A 20,365-nucleotide genomic window follows, 5' to 3' on the forward strand; every position below is an offset into this window, starting at 1 on the left:
CTATCTATTTAATTCTAACTAACTGGAAACATTTCACTCAGATCTCATTTACGGGGTCATAATATGATATACATAGGATTGAGTTATATAAGCACATGGTATGAAATGAGGCTGAACTGGTAAAAATGTATTCTTTTATCTCTTTTAAGGCAGAGTGGTTCAGACACAACAGAAACCCGGGCGGTATATTAAAAAATTAACATTTAAACTGTTGTGCATTTAGAAGCTTCAGTACAGAGAAGGGAATGAGCAAGACTTCTACATTATATAGGAAATTGGCAAGCTATATTGAATAGATTGTGTGCCCTAGAAATAATTCAAGCAGAATTATTAAATACACATAGGCCAGCCAGTCCCCTATGTTTTCCACTTTCTATTTAAAGGACACACATGATAGTCTTCTAATAACCCTATAGTAATGCTCATTCTTTGCTAATAGGAACACAATGAATTCTTATCTTATTTAATCCTATTACAATCAACTCATCCTTCGTGATTTCTTACTAAATTCTAACCTATAAAATAGAGTCTTTCTTTCAGGAATCTTTCTGGTACATTTTTAATGTATAGGAGTTTTTGTTTTATCTAATATGATATATAATTCTGAAAATCTCTTTCACAAGACTGCATGGTAAAAATAACAGCTTTTTAAAACCTGGGTGGAGACATATAATTAAAAGACAGTTCATTTTTCTTAAATATGAAAAATTCTAAACAACAAAATACTGAAGTAAGTATAAGAATTTCTTATTTGAAAAATTGAAATGAGTAAATATGGAAGAGTCAAGACTATTGAGCTACAGAGTCAAGAGGCCAACATAAAAGAATAGGCAGAAGCTGGGTGGTGGTGGTGCATGCCTTTAATCCCAGCACTTGGGAGGCAGAGGCAGGTGAGTCTCTTAGTTCGAGGCCAGCCTAGTCTACAAAGTGAGTTCCAGGACGGCTAGGACTGTTACATAGAGAAAGTTGTCTTGAAAAACCAAAAAAAAAAAAAAAAAAAAAAGAAGACAGGCAGAAACATACAAGGACTCCTGACTTGTGTGACACAGAGCATGTGCAAAAGGAAAAGTTGTAGTACGGTATAGGACTACTTCTGCTTAAGCTCACCTGCTGTACTAGTTAGTGGCACAAATTAATCAATGATGAGCTAATTTGTTCTACAAAAAAAAAAAAAAAACAAGGTTACAAGACGACAGGTTACACCAATAATTTATCCTCATCATTGTTCTTCTAAATTATATTGAAAGAATGGAATTTTAACTATCCTAAGCCAACTCACTAGCGAGAAGGGGGAGTATTCTTTTTAATCCAGATAGAGGTGATTGCAATTATAGGTTGAGTATACATTTAAGCACTCAGTAAAATTTAGCACCAGCTACTTCTACTATTACTTGTAAAATTGCTACTTTAATTGTTAATGGTGCTATTTAAAGGAGTTCAGAGGTGAAAAGCTGTGCTTTATCCAATGTCTATTGTTTCCTGATTTCTTCTTAACAAAACTCTTTTAAAAATCTGCTTCTCAGGAAAATTGATCTTAAACCCTGTATTAGAGGTAAATCGGAGGTAATGTAAATGAATTATGATATGTCTATTGTATTTGCTAGTGACTGATTTAAGGATAAGTATATAGCTTCCTGATAAAAAATGAATGAATAAATAATAATATCAAATAAAATAAAGTTTATTGAGGGAACAAAGTCCATTGGAATAACTCTTGTGCTATCTCTCTCTTCAGAAGGAATCACTATGACAATTTGATCTTTTTTCGTCTGTGAATATTGCCAGGACAAAAGTTCTCCAGACACTTTAATGGCCCACTTTTTTTTGGTACTCCCGCTACAGATACCAAGGGTCATGGATTGTGTAGTTATAAACATGGTATAGTTTTTGGATGTTACTTATGGCACATATCCTCTCATATAGTTTAAATTATTTCCAGATTATTTATAATGCTTAATATAAAGAAAATAATTGTTATAATTTATTGTGCAGGAATAAAAATCACAAGAAAAAGTGTTTTGCATATTCAATATAGACTCTTTTTTTTAATTTTTGTTTTTGATTTGGCTGAATAGGCCCAGTGTGAAGTCCACAGATACAAAAGACCAATTGTATTTTCTAAATGAATCAAGAAGTATTTGCTTTGAAAGCTTTATGTATAGCATTTACAATTTTTATAATGGTTTTCTATTGCATAGGTAAAGGCTAGTTCTGTATTGACCAACATGGTTGCCACTAGTCACATATGACTGTTCAAACTGGAACTGAAATTTCTGTTCTCCAGTTACCCAGCTACATCTCATATCAAACACACATTAGTTAACTGGGTTAGTGTCAGTGGCTACCACGCTTCACAGTAGATATATAGATCATTTCCATAACTTGAATCAAGTTCTATTAGAAACTTCTGGTCAATATTATATATTCTAGAAATTTCTAATATTCCTATATTAGATAAATTAAAGCTAGTCCCCAACACAAGTTATATCCAGACAAGCCTATTAATTTTAATAAATGGAAAATAAATTTCAGTATGGTAAGTGAATTACTTTAAGTTCTAAATTGGTAAGGTCAATATTAATGAAGAAACATGATTAACCATATATGCATCATGATTCAGCTATGTTAACATAGCTATCTCCTTATAATTCATTAAAAATTGAAATAAAAGGAAAAAATAGTAATAGAAATGCCAGCATACCAATACTACATTCTATAATTTGAGCTTCTAATACTGTCATGAGTGTAGGCAATGATGTCTGTCATTTTTTTTCATGTTTTGTTTCCTAACATACATTACTCATATTGTATAATGCCTATATTATTGTATGTTCACTCTTTCAATTATAAAATAATGGAAACAGTGTTTCACACTCTTACCTAATAGTATGATACACGATAGGTCTTCAATTCTATCCTTGTATAAAATCTCTATTGTTCTGACATTGGTGTCATTAATCTAAATCAGTTGGGGCTTAATAAATGAGAACCATTTTCTCTCCTGGGGGAGAGATCAAGGCACATGAGAATTGAGACAGTTTCATCCTATACACCTAGTTCTTCAACAATCACGTGGAAGAGGCGTCAGTTTTAGCAGCTGGGAAGTTCTGTCCACTTTGTCTCCATTCAAGTTTGGGCATGCACTCCATCACCACCCTCTAGACTTGTCATCACTGTGAATGTGCTCACTTGTTATATCATAAATTCAAATACACTTCTTTCTGATCTCAACTTCTACCCAACTCACTTTATCTTTCCTATTATACTAGTCTTGCTTTGTTTTGATTTTGGTTTTGGTTTTCCTTTGATGGCCTTTTAAAAGTCAGTTTCTAATTTCCTCCTCCACTTTCATCCCTTGTGAAAAGCCTCTGTCTCAGCACTTTGGTCATTAAACTCTTCTTAACATATTCACTGTTATGCTGAACTCTTGTCTTTCTCCATCCTGTTCACTTCTAAAGCCACAATCTATAGCTCTTCCAATGGCTTCTAAAGATCTCAGAACAGACAGCACACTATTAGCATACTGGCCTTGCGCTTCATTCTGCTTTTACCTAGAATGTTTTTTATCATCACTATCTTTTCTCTGGCCAACTCTCTTTGCCTTTTAGGTCTCTCAAGCTTTTTATGGAGATGAACCCTTCAATTCCTAATTAGCTATGTGCCAATTCTACATACTTTTATAACATATGAATTATGTCAACATATTGTTATTATTCTCTGTTGTGACTTCATGCATTTAAGTGATTTCTTGAAAATATACATCAGGCATTCAATTTAAGGGAATGAATAGTGCTAGTAACTTGAAAAGCCTTATAATTGAAAGTACATGTAATTACTCTGACACCTGTTCAGCAGAATAAAATGTGATAAACAGGTATATTAAAAAGAGAGACAAATAGAGGAACAGATAAGCTCACAACTTTCAGCACAGTATTCAGGACGGGCCTAGCTGAGAAGGAAACAGTTGAGGAAAGATGGAGGAAGTGCACGTAAGTGCACGAAGCAAAGGGAGCAGTCAAGACAAAGGTCCTAGGGAGAGAGCATTAGCAGCACATGTTCGGAAGGAGATCCATGAAGTTGGGGCAAAGAAAATGATGAAGCAGCTGCTAACAGATCAGTTCAAAGAAGCAATGGAAGTCAGATTGTACAGATCTTGCTAGCTTTTGTAATAATTTCATATTTAAGGAAACAATGGGTTGCAGAGGGTCAAAGGGTAAGGATAATCGGACGTACTCTGCCTCCTACGTTGGGAACTGGAGAGTACAGGTTTGGTGGTAGCAAGGCAACTCATGAGGGTACTAAAAGAGCTGATGGTGAAGCTCAGTGGTAGAGCACTTGCCTGAGCATGTGTAAGGTCCTGAGCGTAGTAACAAGCTCCTCAGAAAACAAAAATAAAAGCCTACTAAAGTGATAACTATAGATACCAGTAACTCAGACCAGAGTAGACGAGGCAGAGGTAGTGAAAAGTTGTCAAATCTGAGATGTATTTTTAAGGCAAAATACAACAGAATTTCCTGAGGGATTAGATGGATACAGACGAGAAAAGACTGGGGGAAAACAAACAAACAGAAAACCTCTAGAATTCTGACTTACATTGATGGAGCTGACATCTGAGGAGAAAAATATTGACAGAGAACAGTGTTGAATAGTTTTGTAGATAATATTAGTATACACTAAATACCACATGTTTATTAAAGGTCTAGTCAAGTAGTAAGATATGGGCCTGGTGTCCATAGATGACAACTGGGTTGAAAGATATAAATTTGGGAATTGAATGATATATAATAGTGTCAAAATCACTGAAGCTGGATGAGATCAGAAATAAAATGAGTATTGGTAGCATACCCAGGCAAACTAACATTAGGAAATCAAAGAAAAGAGCAGGGACTAGCAAAGGAGAATGAAGAGAAGCAATAATAAAATAGAATAATCAAAAAGTTTGAGTGAGTAGGAAGATGAAGACTACAACCAACCATTGGGTTCAGCAAATATTGAAGACATCTGTGATTTGGTAAGAGCATGTAAACACTATGATGGAGGGAGAAATATAAAAAAGCAAGCTCAGGAAAAAATTAGAAGATGTGAATTCAATTCAGTACATACAGATAAGTCTTTGGAGGAATTTCTTTCAAAGGGCAGCAAAGAAGTAGTTTGAATATCTGGCAAGGGCTTTTTGTTTGTTTTCAGGTAGAAAGATGTTCGTATGCTTATGGAAAAATCCAGAAGAGGACATGTAGGAGCAAGCATCTACACATTTATGAATCTATAAGGGATTAAGGCAGGAATAGACTGGAAAATGTGAATGAAGCTTAGTTTGTTAATATTCCAATGTTACAAGATAAAATACTGTGTTTTGTACACAGGAGGGAGAAAGAATGATCTGGACAGAATAACCAAATGAGAGATAGTCAATCTACTGCCAGAGCCAGTCCACAATGACCGAGAGGAAAAACAAGAAGCTCCCAGTTGGCAAACTACAAAGGAAACAGTAGATTCGAAGGAGGGATGGTTTCCATTAAACCAAGAAGGGAAATGCTGTTTTTAACATGAACCGTCTCCCAGAGACTTGTGTTTAACACTTGGTCTCTAGCTGGTGGTGCTGTTTGGGAAGGTTATGGAACCTTTAAGAGGCAGAGTGTTGCTAGAGAAAGCATGTCACTGGGGGCTAGCTGGGAGGTTTTGGAACATGGCCCTACTCCAGTTTCCTTTCTGCTTCCGCCTTGCCAGCGCAAACACAATGGACAGGTGTCATGCGCTGCCGCCATGCTTTCCTCACCGAGATGGACTGTACCAGTTCTGGAGATGTGAACTAAAACAAGCACCTTCTCCCGGAGGTTTCTTTGTCTGGGTATTTCATCACAGCCACAGAGATGCAGCTAACACAGTAAAAATAAGAGAAATTCCGAGAAGTCAGACAGCGGAATTCTGCTGATCACGGATCATGAATTCCCGAGGGCACAGAAATGTTTTCATAGTCACCAGTGGCAGGGACATGATTCGGGGTGGAAGAGGCTATAGGCTATAATGTTGAGTCTTAAGGGACTGGAAGCCAAGAGATGAGGATGATGTGCAATTCTGAGGCTTCTCGCTGCGAGGAACAGAAACCAAGCTGAAGAGCATAGTACGACTGACCCCAGTGGACTCAAGACACGCAGCGGCAGTGAGGCTGGGAGTTGAGGCCAAGTTATTCAGGGCATGTGTGGGTCTCTCTGCTGGGGAGAAGCCCCTCTGGAGCTTCCTTGTGGCCTTACTGATGGAACTGACAGCGCTGAGGCTAGCTTTTTAGGAAATTCATGTGACCCTTACACACGTGGACTTCTGATTGAACAGCCTCAAGTTAAGGCTTTCCCTGCTGGGAAGAAGAGTAAGCTAATTATTCATAACAAATTTGGAGCTTACTTACCTCTGTGTTGCAAGAGCGATATCGTTTCCTTTCTCCAAGGCAATATTTTCCACCTCCTGAAGGTCTGGAAAACAACATTTGTTTAACACGTGATTATAATGCATCTATAACACAAAGACTACATATATTGTTTGATGAAAACATCGAAAGTGACTTTAAGAAGATATAAAATGTGGCATTTTATCAATTACTTAACTAATGATAATTGTTAACAATGAGTATGGTTATTCAACAAGAAATTATGGCAGCATATATAAATAATTTATAAGACTTAAGAGTTATTATCTATATTCTCAGGATTATATACTAGTATATTTAATTATCATAGTATAGTGCTTCATTCAATACAATGACTTTCAAAAAACTTATCTATAGTGAAAAGCCACTTAAATTATATTCAACACAAACTATAATCTTTTCTTTCAGGTAGAAAACAATGAGATAACATTGGGAATGGATCCAGTTCAGAGTAAATAATACAAAAAATGCATTTTCATTTCAGTTCAACACAAAGTTAAAAACATCAAATTAAAAAAGAAGATGGCAAAAAGATAGCTTTGCATTATATTACTTCCAAATTAATGAAAAAGACTATATCAAATATTTGCTTTCATAAATTAAGTATTTAGAATTAAGGAAAAACATATGCCATCATTTGGGCATGCTATTATCAAGTGAAAAGCATTTTCTTTGAAGAGGTTCAGGTCATTCCCTTACATATCTGAGTATGTTAATATATCATAAGGCTTCATATTTTGGGATAATAGTTTTTAGCAGCCTATGTTGAATTTAGGCTAATTATCCTTGTATTTGCTTAAAAAGGAATCAAATCCATGGTACCAGTGGATTTGGAATATGTTTTGAAGACCAGTAAATTGATCAGTTTGAACCAACTTGGAAGAAAGAAAGAGATTGTGAGGCCAAAACAAGGTTGTGGGGATGGTGGCAGTCATGAATGGTTTATGAATTATAATAGGAATCTCTGCTAGGAGGGCAGTAACTGCTAGAAAGTGGAAAGATGGAATCTAGAATGATTATAAAGAAAATATTTTTAGATAAAAAGAACAGAAATGAGGCACTTGAAGAAAGCTAAGAGTCCTGGGTTAAAATGAGAATAAATAAAGAACTAAACTAGACTACCCTTTATCCTTTATTGGGGTGGGTGGGTGTGGGGGGCCAGTTCCCACCTTTTCCAGGGTACCTATGAGGAGGAGAAAGGAATAAGGAACTTGTAGATAGAAGGATACTCCTAGCCAATGAGAGGAAAGAGAGAAACACAGGATAGCTTCGGGAGGACCTGGGTCAACACCCAATGGCTCCTTCTGTCTCTTCTAAAGAGCTTTTTAAAGGAATGTCAAGGGGTGGGACAAAAGACCTCCTCCTAGCACAGCCAAGTGCAGACCCTTCCAAACACCTGGTAACCACATACGTGGTCAATCCATCCCATTATGCAGTCCTGCTGGGTAAAGCAAGCTCAGATCTCACTAGGAAACCTCTGTGGGCTCCCACAGGTGGGGTAAGTAGACATGTTATAACATCATTCTTCACCAAAGGAGCAGTTCTAGACACAGTGGGTAGGTAGCAGGCTGCAGCCAAGGATCAGGTGAGTCTTCGGCAGAAGAGGAAAAGTGAACTAAAGTAACAGTCTACCTGTACATTGGTACGATGGAGAGAAACAGAGATGGCAAAGAATATTGATGGGCTGGCCTTGCCCTGAGGAGACTATGGCTGGAGAGTGGTGGCAGATGAGCAGGCTGGCCTGCATGAACAGTCCTGGGAGATGACATAGGAATGGAAGCCACTTTAACACATGGGCAATATTGTCTTCATTGTGATTTGTGATGCGAATCACGGCATTTCAACCCCTGAAGCACTCTCATTGGTCCTTCTAATAGTAATGTGGCAGTAATAATTTTATGTGACATGTGAAAAGCCCTTCTTTTTCTGGGAGTAATGGTAATGTAGCAGAAACCAGGTCTGGATTCATCCATAATTCAGCAGTCTTCTGAGGAGGAAATCTGATTATTACTAGCTTATATAGACAGACAATGCACTTCTATTTTAAAGGTTTGAGATTTTTCTTTCTTTCTTTCTTTCTTTCTTTCTTTCTTTCTTTCTTTCTCTCTCTCTCTCTCTCTCTTTTTTAATTTTCACTTACACAATAAGGAGAAAAGAAGAAAAAGAAAGTCTGTCTAACAAAGCTCCTTCACTTTCCTGGACCGCTTGCTTCTTCTGAAGACAAGCACTTGGCTTGCTAGAGAAACATTTTTACAGATAACATGTGAAACCACAGCTTTGAATCATTTCCAACTGTGTCTTTTTGTTGGCTCTGGCTTACTTTAGCTACTTACGCTGGACTGTCACAGTGTCTTAGGGATGAAGAGACGCCTCCCCCGCAGGTCCTGCTGCACTCTCCCCATAGCGACCAGGAACCCCAGCCCCCATCTATGCTCTGAGGCCAAGTGCCAAAAGGAACACAGTCTCCCTGATAACACCACTGTAAGAAGGCACAGAAAACACAGAATTAGCTTTTATGCAGCTACAAGACAGAAGTCCATAAACTTTCATAAAAGTCAGGTAATGACCAATTTTAAGCATTAGCATTCTCAAAAGTAGAGAACGGGTTTTTAACTGTGTTTAGACAATGTAAGGGTGCATACAATTTGCAAACTATTTCTAGCTGGTCAGATTTATAGTCTCCAACATGTACCAGTTCTAAAAGCCCTGAATTTGGCAGTTTTCTTTGTTTCTCTTTGTCCAGACTTTTAGTGTTTCTCATTATAGAGTTAGCTATAGGCCTCAAAATCATTTTTAGATATTGTAGTAATTTCTTTTAAAAAAATCTTTATATTCCACTATTATTAGACTTGTGGAATGATAATGCACTATGGAAAGTTCTCCAGTAAGGAGACTTTATGATGGTAATTGCAAGTTCTTAAAAAAAAGAAAAAGAAAAAGAAAGAAAAACTGGTTTAGGCTACAATAGTAAAAGAATGCTTTGTGGCATTTCATCCAGGAGCAGCACAGACATAATAAACGTAATGCCAAGACACTAGGGACTGGGCACAAAAAACCTTACATACATTGAATGGCCCTGTGTAAGGCCCCTGTATGAACATGTGTACTTGAATTCTGCTCAGTTTGACTCTGTGCAAAAAACCATACATACTGCACCTAAGGAGAGAGCCAGGAATCCTTTATCAGAAAACAGACATCATATAATCAGTTCATAACTCTAGCATGATAAAACTTGCTTGTAGTACATGGCAAAATAAAAGTGTTCTTTTAAACCAAGCATTTATAGGTTTTTGTTGGTGTATTTTTCTAACGCATCAAACATTAACAAATCAATGAGAGTGGTGTGTTTATATGGATAACAATATCAACAGTTATTAGAGTTAAGTGTGTGTCAACAGGATCACACTATTAAGAAATTCAGCCTTATAATAAGATTGGAGCAAAGTGCTAGAGAGGCCCACAGAAATCCACAAAGATCCCCCCACAATAGACTGCTGGCAATGGTCGAGAGACAGCCTGAACTGACCTACTCTGGTGATGGGATGGCCAAACACCCTAATTGCCGTGCTAGAAACCCCATCCAATGACTGAGGGATCTGGATGCAGAGATCCATGGCTAGGCCCCGGGTGGAGCTCCGGGAGTCCAATTATCGAGAAAGAGGAGGGTTTATATGAGTGAGAATTGTTGAGACCAAGGTTGGATAAAGCACAGGGACAAATAGCCAAACGAATGGAAACACATGAACTATGAACCAATGGCTGAGGGGCCCCCAACTGCACCAGGCCCTCTGAATAGGTGAGACAGTTGATTGGCTTGATCTGTTTGGGAGGCATCCAGGCAGTGGGACCGGGTCCGGTGCTCATTGCATGAGTTGGCTGTTTGAAACCTGGGGCTTATGCAGGGTTGCTTGGCTCGGCCTGGGAGGAGGGGACTGGACCTGCCTGGACTGAGTCTACCAGGTTGATCTCAGTCCTCGGGGGAGGCTTTGCCCTGGAGGAGGTGGGAATGGAGGGTGGGCTGGGGGAAAGGTGAGGGGGGCGGGAGGGGAGAGAACAAGGGAATCCATGGCTGATATGTAGAACTGAATTGTATTGTAAAATAAAATAAAATAAAAATAAAATAAAATGAAAAGATTGGGACACTTAGAAATGAATCATTTCATTGTCCTGATTCTATCACCAAGCTTGTTGTTGGTTTTACCTCTGAGATACACTGGGAATTCTCTCCATGTCACCTTCTTTTTTTTTTTTTTTTTTTTTGGTTTTTCGAGACAGGGTTTCTCTGTGTAGCTTTGCGCCTTTCCTGGAACTCACTTGGTAGCCCAGGCTGGCCTCGAACTCACAGAGATCCGCCTGGCTCTGCCTCCCGAGTGCTGGGATTAAAGGCGTGTGCCACCACCGCCCGGCTCCATGTCACCTTCTTTATGGCTGCCACCCTAGATAACAGCCAGCGCCTCACTTGGTGACCCTGCCTCCATCTTTCTCTGCTAGAATTTATTTCCCACAAAGAACTTAGGCGTGGCTGTTAAAGACACAGCATCACACTATTTTGACTTCATGCCGTTATTATTTTGCAGTGTTTTCCATCTCTCTTAACCCCAGACGTGCTGCTGGAGCCCTCCCAGCCCTCCCTGGCCTCCCTCCTTTGCAATGAAAGCAGCAGTCACGTTGTTTGTTAGTTCTTCTCTCTCTCTCTCTCTCTCTCTCTCTCTCTCTCTCTCTCTCTCTCTCTCTCTCTCTCTCTTGTTCCCTCACTAGCACATTTGCTCATCCTTCAGGTAGCATTCTCCTAGCAATTGACCCCACAAGTCAAACAGAGGGTTGCATCCATGCTAGGTTGTCTACACTGAGCCCATCCCTAGTCCTTTTTAGTCTATCGAGAGAGGTTTGGCCACATAGCCCAGGCAGGCCTTGAAACTAATGATCCCTGAGTTTTAGTCTTCTAAATGTTGGATTCCGGGTTATGCTATCATACCCAGCTTCCAGTTCTCTACATAGATGTCTTCTGACCACTTAGTCTCAGATCAAGTGTTATTTCAGCAGACAGCTTTTTCCAGGACTACTCATATTCTGAAGAGACACCTCACTATCCTTTCTTGCCCCAGGGTTCTCCTTTTTATTATAGAAGAGTACTTACTTCATTTCAGTGCTCTCACTATTCAGAACTACTTTAATTATCTTCCCAATTTCTTCTTTGTTCATTCCCCCCTTAGAATGTAAGCCTTGAAAATATCATATGGCTACTGTTAATTTTTAAAATTCTGTTCCTTAGACTAGCCCCATTTTAAGGATGTCATAACAACATGTAGCAACATATTAGACAGAAGAGGTGAAGAGTATTCTCATGATCACAGGTACCCTGTTGAAATGAGAACTGCCTCCAGTACTATTTGGTATCTAGTACAGATGCAAAAATCTATTAGATGAATTATTAGAGTTAAATTGCAGAATTTTGCATCATATTTTAGTCACTACATGTCAGAAAGGAGCTAGAAAAGTTTAAAGTAGACCAAACTCATATTTGTTTCCTAGACATTTCCTGAGAATACATACGATTTGAAGAGAAATGTTTTACTTTTTAATTTTTTTCTTGGGATTGAAAATTAGTGAGAGCGATAATGATACTAAAAATATGAATTCCAAACTATTTAAAGTATTGCTATATATGCTCACAAAATATAGGGCAGTGAAAGAGTCACATAAATTCTCTTGTTTGCATTTTGAACCTTATTTTTGGGCTAGAGTGGAACCCAGTAACAGAATAGATAGTTAGCATTTAATGATCTAGATTCAATCCCCAGCATATACATAGACAAATTTTAAAATAATTTTCAATTAGCACACAAAAATGGAGATTTCACTGTAACATTTTCATATATGTATGTAAATGCAAGTATATTATATATGTGTACACACATATGTATATATTTATATCTGTACTCTTCTTATTTGCCCCAGATCTCCCAAGTCCTCTTCCTCACCACAAATAGTTTATCTTTTTTTTATAACATACATTTCATTTTCCACTCTTGGTCCCCACCCCAAATTTCACATAAATATATCTCCTAAAGTGAACAATAAATGTATTATTTAATTTATAAAATGCTGCTCAACTTCCATCAGATTTTGGAGACTTTGGAGGCTTAGGTGTTTTGGAGACAGGCTTTCATGTAGAACAGAACAGCCTTGAATTTGCTGTGTAGCCAAGGCTTACTTTGATCATCTGATCCTCCACACCTGGCTTTCTCATCATTAGTTAAGACCTAAACAATCACAGTATTCCATAAATAGTTTTCAAGAACATTTGCTGTGTAAATTATGTTTCCATAATTATTCAATGGGGGAATAAAAACAATGATAACAAAAAGTTAAATAACAAAGATTAATGGGTAAAATAATCATAGTAATAGTATAAATATCAGGTACCTAATTTCTAATAAGACTGGCCTCCAATTTGATAACTAGTTAACTAGATAATCAGCTTACAAGTTACTGACTTGTAACATGGAGGAAGCTTTATATTACTATTATCAGGTCTCATTCTAGCAATACGTTAGGTTCCAAAGCAAGTCACCTGATTCCTTTTGTTTCCCTAAATATACAATGGGAACCAATTTCATGTCTTGACTCTACTATAGAGTAGAATAAGAAAACTTTATAAATTAGTTCAATGCAGACATACGTTAAAAGAAATTAAAATCTACCAAGCAATTTGTTTCATTTTGATTTTCAGCAAGTGTATTCTTTTACATCTTGTTTTATTTCTCCCTCCTCTGTACTTAACGCTTTGCAGTTTTTGCCACTTCTCTCTGTTGTAGTAAATTATCTTGATGTAATATATTATTAAAAAGAAGGAAGTTATTTAGCTGAATAATAAGGCTTTAAGATACCTAGGAGTTCACATGGATCAAGTGATATTTTCATTAATCAATACATTTAAATATTTCGGTGTATGTAAATCATGCATAGAATAATTAGACTACACCAAACAAAGCAACTTGAGGTCTATAGATCCAATAAGCATATAAAGGTGAAACTTTTGATTGCTGTATTGTTTCTATTTTTTTCTATCATAGAGTTGTAAAACAAATGTTCTATTTTCAGAAGTATGGACTCTTGATTTTAAAGTATGAAAGCTTCATATATATATATATGAAATCCAGCTTCTAACCTTTACTCAAAAGTTGTATCCAAACTAGTAATCTTAGATGGTTCTAATTAATAGTCTTGTTACTATAGACTCAATTCTCTAGATAAGTTGGATATTTGGTCTTCTTTCTGCTAATTTAAGTGTAGTTAAAAATTCATAAAGGTGAGATAAATGAAACTTCATATTTCCAAAATAAATCTCATTGTTTCTTCTTATTTTTCATATTTCTTTTAAATTAAATAAATATGCTTAAAACACTATCTAGAAAGCAGTGATTCTTTTAAACCTTTTCTTTAGAAACAGTCTCACTTGCTATTGGACATTGTGTAATTATACAATATTTATAAATGAGTTTTTGTCTTTTGGGGGCTTATTGAGACAGTCTTACTCTGTAGCCAGCCAAGACTAGAATTAACTTCATAGTTAATTCTGGCCCAGAATTCATGGCAATCTTCCTGCCTCAGCCTCCCAAGTGCTGGAATTATAGGGGTGAGCCACAATGCTTGGCACACTTTTTTCTTTTTACCTAGAACCATTTTAGGGTATAATCATAGAATATCTTGTTATAACCAGATCTGGATCAAATAAGCATATGGAATGAGAGATCTCTAAAGAAATCCTAAAATGTTAAAGGAAGTGATACTGGTGATTGAATACAGAGCAGTTTGACATCAGAAGAGCATGGGCATGAGTACAATGCTACTAAGAGCCTAGTCTTCCCACTGAGTAGGTCTGTGGCTGATCAGGCTACATTTCAGCCCAAACTCCCAATCAGAGCTTGTCATCCATACTATTTACATTTCTAGAGCATTTGGAAGAACTGTTCTTTCCTCACTCTGTTTATTTGGTGTCCAGTCAAAACATATTACATTCAACCCTAGGTGAATTAAGAATAAGGTTGCAAATGCCCTGCTATATATTCAGTGTTTTAAAAGGCATATAATAATCCTTTCCTAATCCAGCCCTATTTTCCCATGCAAAGATATTAGGGATCAATGTCACTTATATGTAAATCCAAATGCTGGCCTATATCTCTAATTGAATCTTATAGAATCATTAAATGAATCTTCTGGCAATAAACCAACTATTTGAAACTTTCTTTGTGGTTACGAACAGGGATTATAAGGATTGGGTTTTGATTACCCTCAATATCCTGTTCAGTAACAATGCCAACACTACTACTGAAGTTCCTACAATCTAAATCTTTATTTACTATTTCATCAAATACAGCATCCCTGATTCCTAACCAAGGTCTATTGCTGATGCTACAAAGGAAAGATCTTTGGCTGAAATTTATATTGATTGATTTGTAGGAGATTGACCCATGGACACACAGTACCAGCACACCGTCTGGGCTCAGCAAATTTCCTCCTTTAGTTAATGCTACTGTCCCTGAGCACATCCATTCAGGCCATATGGTTCTTATTCAGTCCGTGAATGGCTTATTCAGGCAAACATCCAATGGCTGTAATAGCAATGTCAGACCCCCCAGGACTCACGCAAAGATCAGTTTTTAATTTTTTGGCCATATTTCTTACTCCATCTGCTAAATGTGCATGGAACAGTTGTGGAACATTTATGGAACCGTGCCTCCGGGCAAGGATCCCACAACTTTTGCAGCCAGAGTTTGACGAGATCATCATGGATCCAATCCTCTGGCTATGCCTATGCTATCACTCCAGTGATATTTCTAACTCCTCCCTTTAAAAAAATGTATTCAGACAACTATGAGCAGATTTGGTTTTATCCACTGGCTTGGCTGGCTAGATTGGGTATAGGCTACTTCTTATTCTTTTTGATGGGAATAGTTTTGAAACTCAAGGTTAAGATCATACTTTGTGAATATTCAATTTTTGAGTCTCTGAAGCCGTTTGTATGCTGTGTGGTGCCCACTGCTGCTAGTTATGATGTTTAAGGCTGGCACATAACAATGATACTGAGAAATGATATTCAAATGATACTGCGAAAGCCTGTGAAAAAGCTCACTCCTCATTATCTCATCCCACTATCACTGTCAAGTATGTAGATTCTTGTTTGCTCTTCTATTAATGATTACATTATTTTATTAATGTTGATATAAGCATATATTATTATCCCACATTGACTTCTTACTGTAATTCCTTACCAAAGAACTAACTGTTACATGTTGATAAATGAGAATTCCATTAACTGCACTAAACTATGCTGCCTACCTTATGCTGATGGGTTTACTTCATATCTATAACCATTCAATACTGTTTTGTTCAATATACAATTCCTTATCATAAGGTAAGTTAAAATGAGAGGATTTCAACTATGACCCAGAAAGGCCAGTGCTGAAGCTTCAGCAACGGTATGAAATTACTTTGTAGTGTTGGCTTTTTCAGCCTTTCTTCATCTGTAAAATGAAGTTAAAACAGTACCTGCTTCATTGAGGTTTTGTCAACAGGAAAATGGCAACACGTACCTGGCATGACATAAGTATTTTAAAAACATTATCATTGCCATCAGTATTATTGGGAATGTCATCTATTTTTATATTCCTAGTTTAGACTAACCACAAGGTCGATCAGGTCAATTGAAATTGCCACTTTAATTTTGTCACTAGGACTCTGCACGGTTGTTCTTTTTTTCAGTCAAAATTCTGAGTTCTGAGTTCTCATTTAATTTCCAAATAGACAAAGCTGTAAGTGTAAAATCTGTATTTAGCAACAGTAAATATATATCACCCTCAAAAACAAAAATTCATTGAGAATAGTAGTAAATAAAGTCAATGAGTAAAAAGTATTGAACTCAGTCATCTTTGCTTTTTGTTTTGCTTTAAAATGCAGGTCTAAAGTATTTTTTAAAATTTCAAAGTTTGTGTGTATGTGCACACATGATAGCCTATTCAACTAGGACTATACACATGCGACCAGAAAAGTGTTATCTCATTGGGCTATCCTCAGCACACCCTCAATTTCAATTTTTATACTGAATAGAGCCTCACTAAATTGCCCAGGCTAGCTTAGAACCCACAGTGTCCATGACTCACAAATAATGACAATTACTGCCATGTGCCATCATACTAAATAAATTCAATTTTTTGTGGACATTTTGAAGGTCCCCTAAGTTGTTTTCTAATATTATTTTCCCTCTAGGAATCTACATTTGCCTTTTTCCCATAGGTTTATTCATTTTAAGGTTTGTTAGTACCGTTTCTAAAACTACCCATCTTCCATGCTTCTGGGAAAATGAAATGACTAAGATTTGCTTTATATATTAATTTTAGGTGATCACATCCACCATATTGACTTTATGATACTACACTGTTGTGTTGTGAATAAAATTGGCATCTTGATCGACAACCAGCGCTACACTTACAAGGTTCCTAGGTAGTTTTTTGTAGAGTCCAACTTATTCTGTGGAGGTATGCCATGAGCTGGTAATGGTCTGGGAAGATAGGCTAAGGCCCAGCAAGGAGCTCTTGAAGTGAGAATGAAGCATTCCTCATTTTAAATCCATATACTAAAATTAGGGTTCATTTGAAGAAAGGGTTTAGGGATATGAAAGTCTACTAAAGTAAGAATGTAAGTCTTTAGGAATCAAATGTATTTTTGCCCTATTTTATTTATGTTGTCTCATCTCTGCTTATTTTTATTCACACTTAGGAATAATTCTAACTCTATTTACTTTAATAAACTTAAATTCAATGTTGTCACCTTAGCATTGCAAATGTTTTCTGAGAATTCTCCAAACTTATAATTTCTAAGAGATATCCAGTCTTCATCACATATATGCATATAGTTCTGTGACATAATAGTTAAGGGCCTGTTATCAAGCTCAGCACAAAAAAGATACTAAAGACACCATGAACACAGTAACTCTTATAAAGTAAAACGTTTAACTGAGGCTGGCTTACACTTTCAGAGGTTTAGTCCATTATCATCATGGCAAGAAGCAGGGCAGCATAAGGGCAGACATTGTGCAGGAGAAGAATCTTTCTCCAGGCAGCAGAAAGAGACTATGTACCACACTGGGCATAGTTTGAGCATATAAGACATCAAAGTCCGCCTCCACCCATGACACACTTCCTCCAACAAGGCTACATCTCTTTCAACAAGGCTGTGTCTCCTAATAGTGCCACTCACTATGGGTCATGCTTCAAACATGAGCCTATGGGGGCCATACCTATTCAAACTACCACATTGCATTCCCTGGCACCAAAGGCTTGTAGCCATAACATAATACAAAATGCATTTAGTCCAACTTTAAAGTCCCCATAATCTATCATAGTCTCAACAATGAATAAAAGTCCAAATTTCAAAGTCTCTTTTGAGTTCATGCAATCTCTTAATTCTAATACCGTATAAAATCAAAATCAGAAAACAGATCACATGCTTCCAACATATAATGGCATAGGATATACATTACTGTTCCAAAATGGAGGAAAGGAAGCATAGTAAAGAAATACTAGACCAAAGCAAGACTAAAACCAGTTAGGCAAACTTCAAACTCTGCATCTCCACATCTGATGTCAAATTGCTCTTCAGATCTCCAACTCCTTTCAGCTTTGTTGACTGCAACACACTACTTTCTCTTAGGCTGGTTCCACTCCCTGCTAGCAGCTTTCTTCAGCAGGTATTCCACAATCCTAGAATCTCCAAAATTTGGGGGTCTCCAAGACAATCACCTTTACAACTTCACACAATGGTCTTTCGGGGCCTCCATGCAGGGATATCCCTGCCATATGCCTGGCCTCAATGGATTTCCTTTGTCATGGAGGGAGATTCCATAACCTCTTTCTTGTATCCTTGACTAAAACCAGAACCATGTGGCTGAAGCTGCCAAGATCTGGTGCTTAGTGGGGTTGGTGCTTGCTGGGATTGGAACATGTCTTCCTCGTTCAACTATTCACTGTTTTCTGTCTTTCACTGCCTAAGCTTGGTTGCTCTGGATCTTGTTTTGTAGACTAGCCTGACCTCAAACTCAAAGATCTTCCAGCCTCTGCCTTCTAAGTGCTGAGATTAAAGGTGTACATCACTACACAGGGCTCTAAACTTTCCTTTAATTCCTTTTTGCAAGTTGGAAACTTAGCTGGGTGGGAACTTGCCCTAAGGTCACCACTCCCTTTATTCCATTTCTTAACCTGTTTATTTCCTTGAACAAAGGACTTAACATCATTCCACCTTCTGGTGCCTTCTATATCCTTAAATTGTACATTTTGTATTTTTTCTTGCTCAGTTTGCTCCTTTTCATTATAGATCTTTGTAAGAGTGAACACCAATCACCAAAAAACAGTCAATACTAGGCTGTTTTAAGACTTCCTCTGCCAATGGAATTAATCCAAAACTCTTCACTTTAGCCTCAGGCAAACTTTTCAGACAAAGGCAAAAAGCAGCCACATTCTTTGCCAAAATATCATAAGAACAAGTCTCTCAGCTACATGCTAAAATTCTCCTCTGAAACCTCTTGAGTCAAATTCACCCAGTTCAAATCACCCTCAGCATCACTGTCCTCCATGTTCCTACTAGGTTAGTCCATTAATCCCCATTTAAAGTGTTCATCTGCTTTTTTGATCCAAAGTTCCAAAATCCGCAGTCCTCCAAAAACGCATGTTCAGGCCTACCACAGCAATACCCCAGTCCCTGGTACCAACTTTTGTTGTAGTTTGGGTTTCTATTGCTGTGAAGAGACACCATGACTGCAGCAACTTTCAATAAGGAAAACATTTAATTGGGCAGCTTACAATTCAGAGTTTTAGTCCATTATCATCATGGCAGGATATGGTGGCATGCAGGCAGACATGATGTTGGAGAAAAAGCTTGATCCACAGATAGCTGAAAAAGACTGTGTACCACACTGGGCATAGCTTGAGTATATAAGACCTCAAAGCCCGCCTCCACTTCCTCCAACAAGACCACACCTCCTAATAGTGCCACTCCCTATGGGCCAAGCATTCAAATGACTGAGTCTATGGGGGGCCATACATATTCAAACCACTACAATTGTGTTTGTCACATAGGTGATTAAAGTTGAGCCATGTATTTTCAAATAGCTATCACTCATAGCATAATTACTAATATTTGTAGTGATTATAGAACTTCTAGAATGCTTGTAGGAAGGTTCTGAGATGTTTACTCCCTGTCCTTTTTTGTAGTGCTGGGGGTCAAACCCAAGACTTTGTGAATGCTAGACAAATATTCTATCACTGAGTTACATCTCTAGTTCATGAATATTTATAGAAAAATAGTTCTGTGCTTAGAAAAATAAAGTAAAATAAAAACCCATCAGGTCTATTGACAGTGCTACTCTAGGAGAAGAAAAACTGTAATTCAGGCCAGACTGTGAAAAGAACAGTCTACCAGTGAATGGCTAATAAAGCAACAGATTCCCATTGCGGCTTCCTTCCTTCACTTGTACATTTCTTTGCAGATGGATGTAAATTGCTACTTGTCCTTGACAAGGACTGGCAGGTCCAAAATAAACCTAGACTGTTGTTTCAAGAATGTGGTTCCTAATATTTTCTATTACTTCAGTGAAAAAAAAAGAGAAAGAAAGAATTTTTGTAGTGTATGAAGGTCTCTGTATTTTTATTGGCTACTTATAAATTTTGAAAAAAAAAATCCCTAATCCTTTTAAAATGGCCTTACCAATCCTTATATTTAGCATAATTTACCAACATTTCCAAACCCAGCATGGAAAAGCCATCAACATGGCACTAGGTCATGGGTCCTGAATGAAGCCGTCAGCAAGAATTAATAAACTGTGACAGCTGCCCAAAAACTTTCATTCTTTTTATTTAAATATCCCACTGCAAGCTGAAATTCAGTGTG

At 37.3% G+C, this 20,365-nt stretch overlaps 1 protein-coding gene and 1 long non-coding RNA gene across 2 annotated transcripts in view; one reads left to right on the forward strand and one right to left on the reverse strand.

Moving 5' to 3' along the window:
* Positions 1–20,365, reverse strand: part of Adamts6 (ADAM metallopeptidase with thrombospondin type 1 motif 6) — a 214,305-nt gene that overhangs the window by 93,610 nt on the left and 100,330 nt on the right. Inside the window, exons 12-13 of the mRNA XM_059276387.1 lie at positions 8,755–8,900; positions 6,404–6,467 (exon numbers count right to left, since the gene is read on the reverse strand). Coding sequence (XP_059132370.1) covers positions 6,404–6,467; positions 8,755–8,900 — 210 coding nt within the window. The remainder of the gene's footprint in view (positions 1–6,403; positions 6,468–8,754; positions 8,901–20,365) is intronic.
* LOC131921659 (uncharacterized) lies at positions 5,925–7,539 on the forward strand. Its single transcript, XR_009382052.1, has 2 exons — positions 5,925–6,364; positions 6,830–7,539. It is a non-coding gene; the product is annotated as an uncharacterized LOC131921659 (long non-coding RNA).

This window comes from Peromyscus eremicus, chromosome 11 (genome assembly GCF_949786415.1).
Source record: "Peromyscus eremicus chromosome 11, PerEre_H2_v1, whole genome shotgun sequence".
Taxonomy (NCBI): domain Eukaryota; kingdom Metazoa; phylum Chordata; class Mammalia; order Rodentia; family Cricetidae; genus Peromyscus; species Peromyscus eremicus.